The 379-nt window shown below is 59.9% G+C and overlaps 1 protein-coding gene across 1 annotated transcript in view; it reads right to left on the bottom strand.

Moving 5' to 3' along the window:
- Positions 1-379, bottom strand: part of EMH_0063690 (uncharacterized protein) — a gene marked incomplete at both ends in the record, with an annotated part of 4,432 nt that overhangs the window by 375 nt on the left and 3,678 nt on the right. Inside the window, 2 exons of the mRNA XM_013498170.1 lie at positions 1-233; positions 372-377. Coding sequence (XP_013353624.1) covers positions 1-233; positions 372-377 — 239 coding nt within the window. The remainder of the gene's footprint in view (positions 234-371; positions 378-379) is intronic.

The raw sequence follows: 379 nt of genomic DNA on the forward strand, positions 1-379 counted from the left end.
TAAAGCAGCAAAACTGTTGTATACAGTGCTGCATAGCTGACGAGATATCCTGCTGCTGCTGCTGCTGCTGCTGCTGCTGGTGCTGGTGCTGCTGGTGCTGCTGCTGGTGGTGCTGGTGGTGGTGCTGGTGGTGGTGGTGGTGGTGGTGGTGCTGCTGCTGCTGCTGCTGCTGGGGAGGAGGGGACGAGCTGCTGCTGCTGCTGCTGCTGCTGCTGCTGCGGGTGATGCTGCGTCTGCAGCAGAGGGAGGGGCTTCAGGTGCTGTTGTATTTGGTGCTGCTGCTGTTGCTGCTGCTGCTGCTGCTGCTGTTGCTGTTGCTGCTGCTGCTGGCGTTGCTGCTGCTGCTGCTGCTTCTTCTTTCATCTGTATACACTCTGCG

The sequence above is a fragment of the Eimeria mitis genome, genomic scaffold (assembly GCF_000499745.2).
Source record: "Eimeria mitis Houghton genomic scaffold, Emh_scaff3236, whole genome shotgun sequence".
Lineage (NCBI taxonomy): Eukaryota > Apicomplexa > Conoidasida > Eucoccidiorida > Eimeriidae > Eimeria > Eimeria mitis.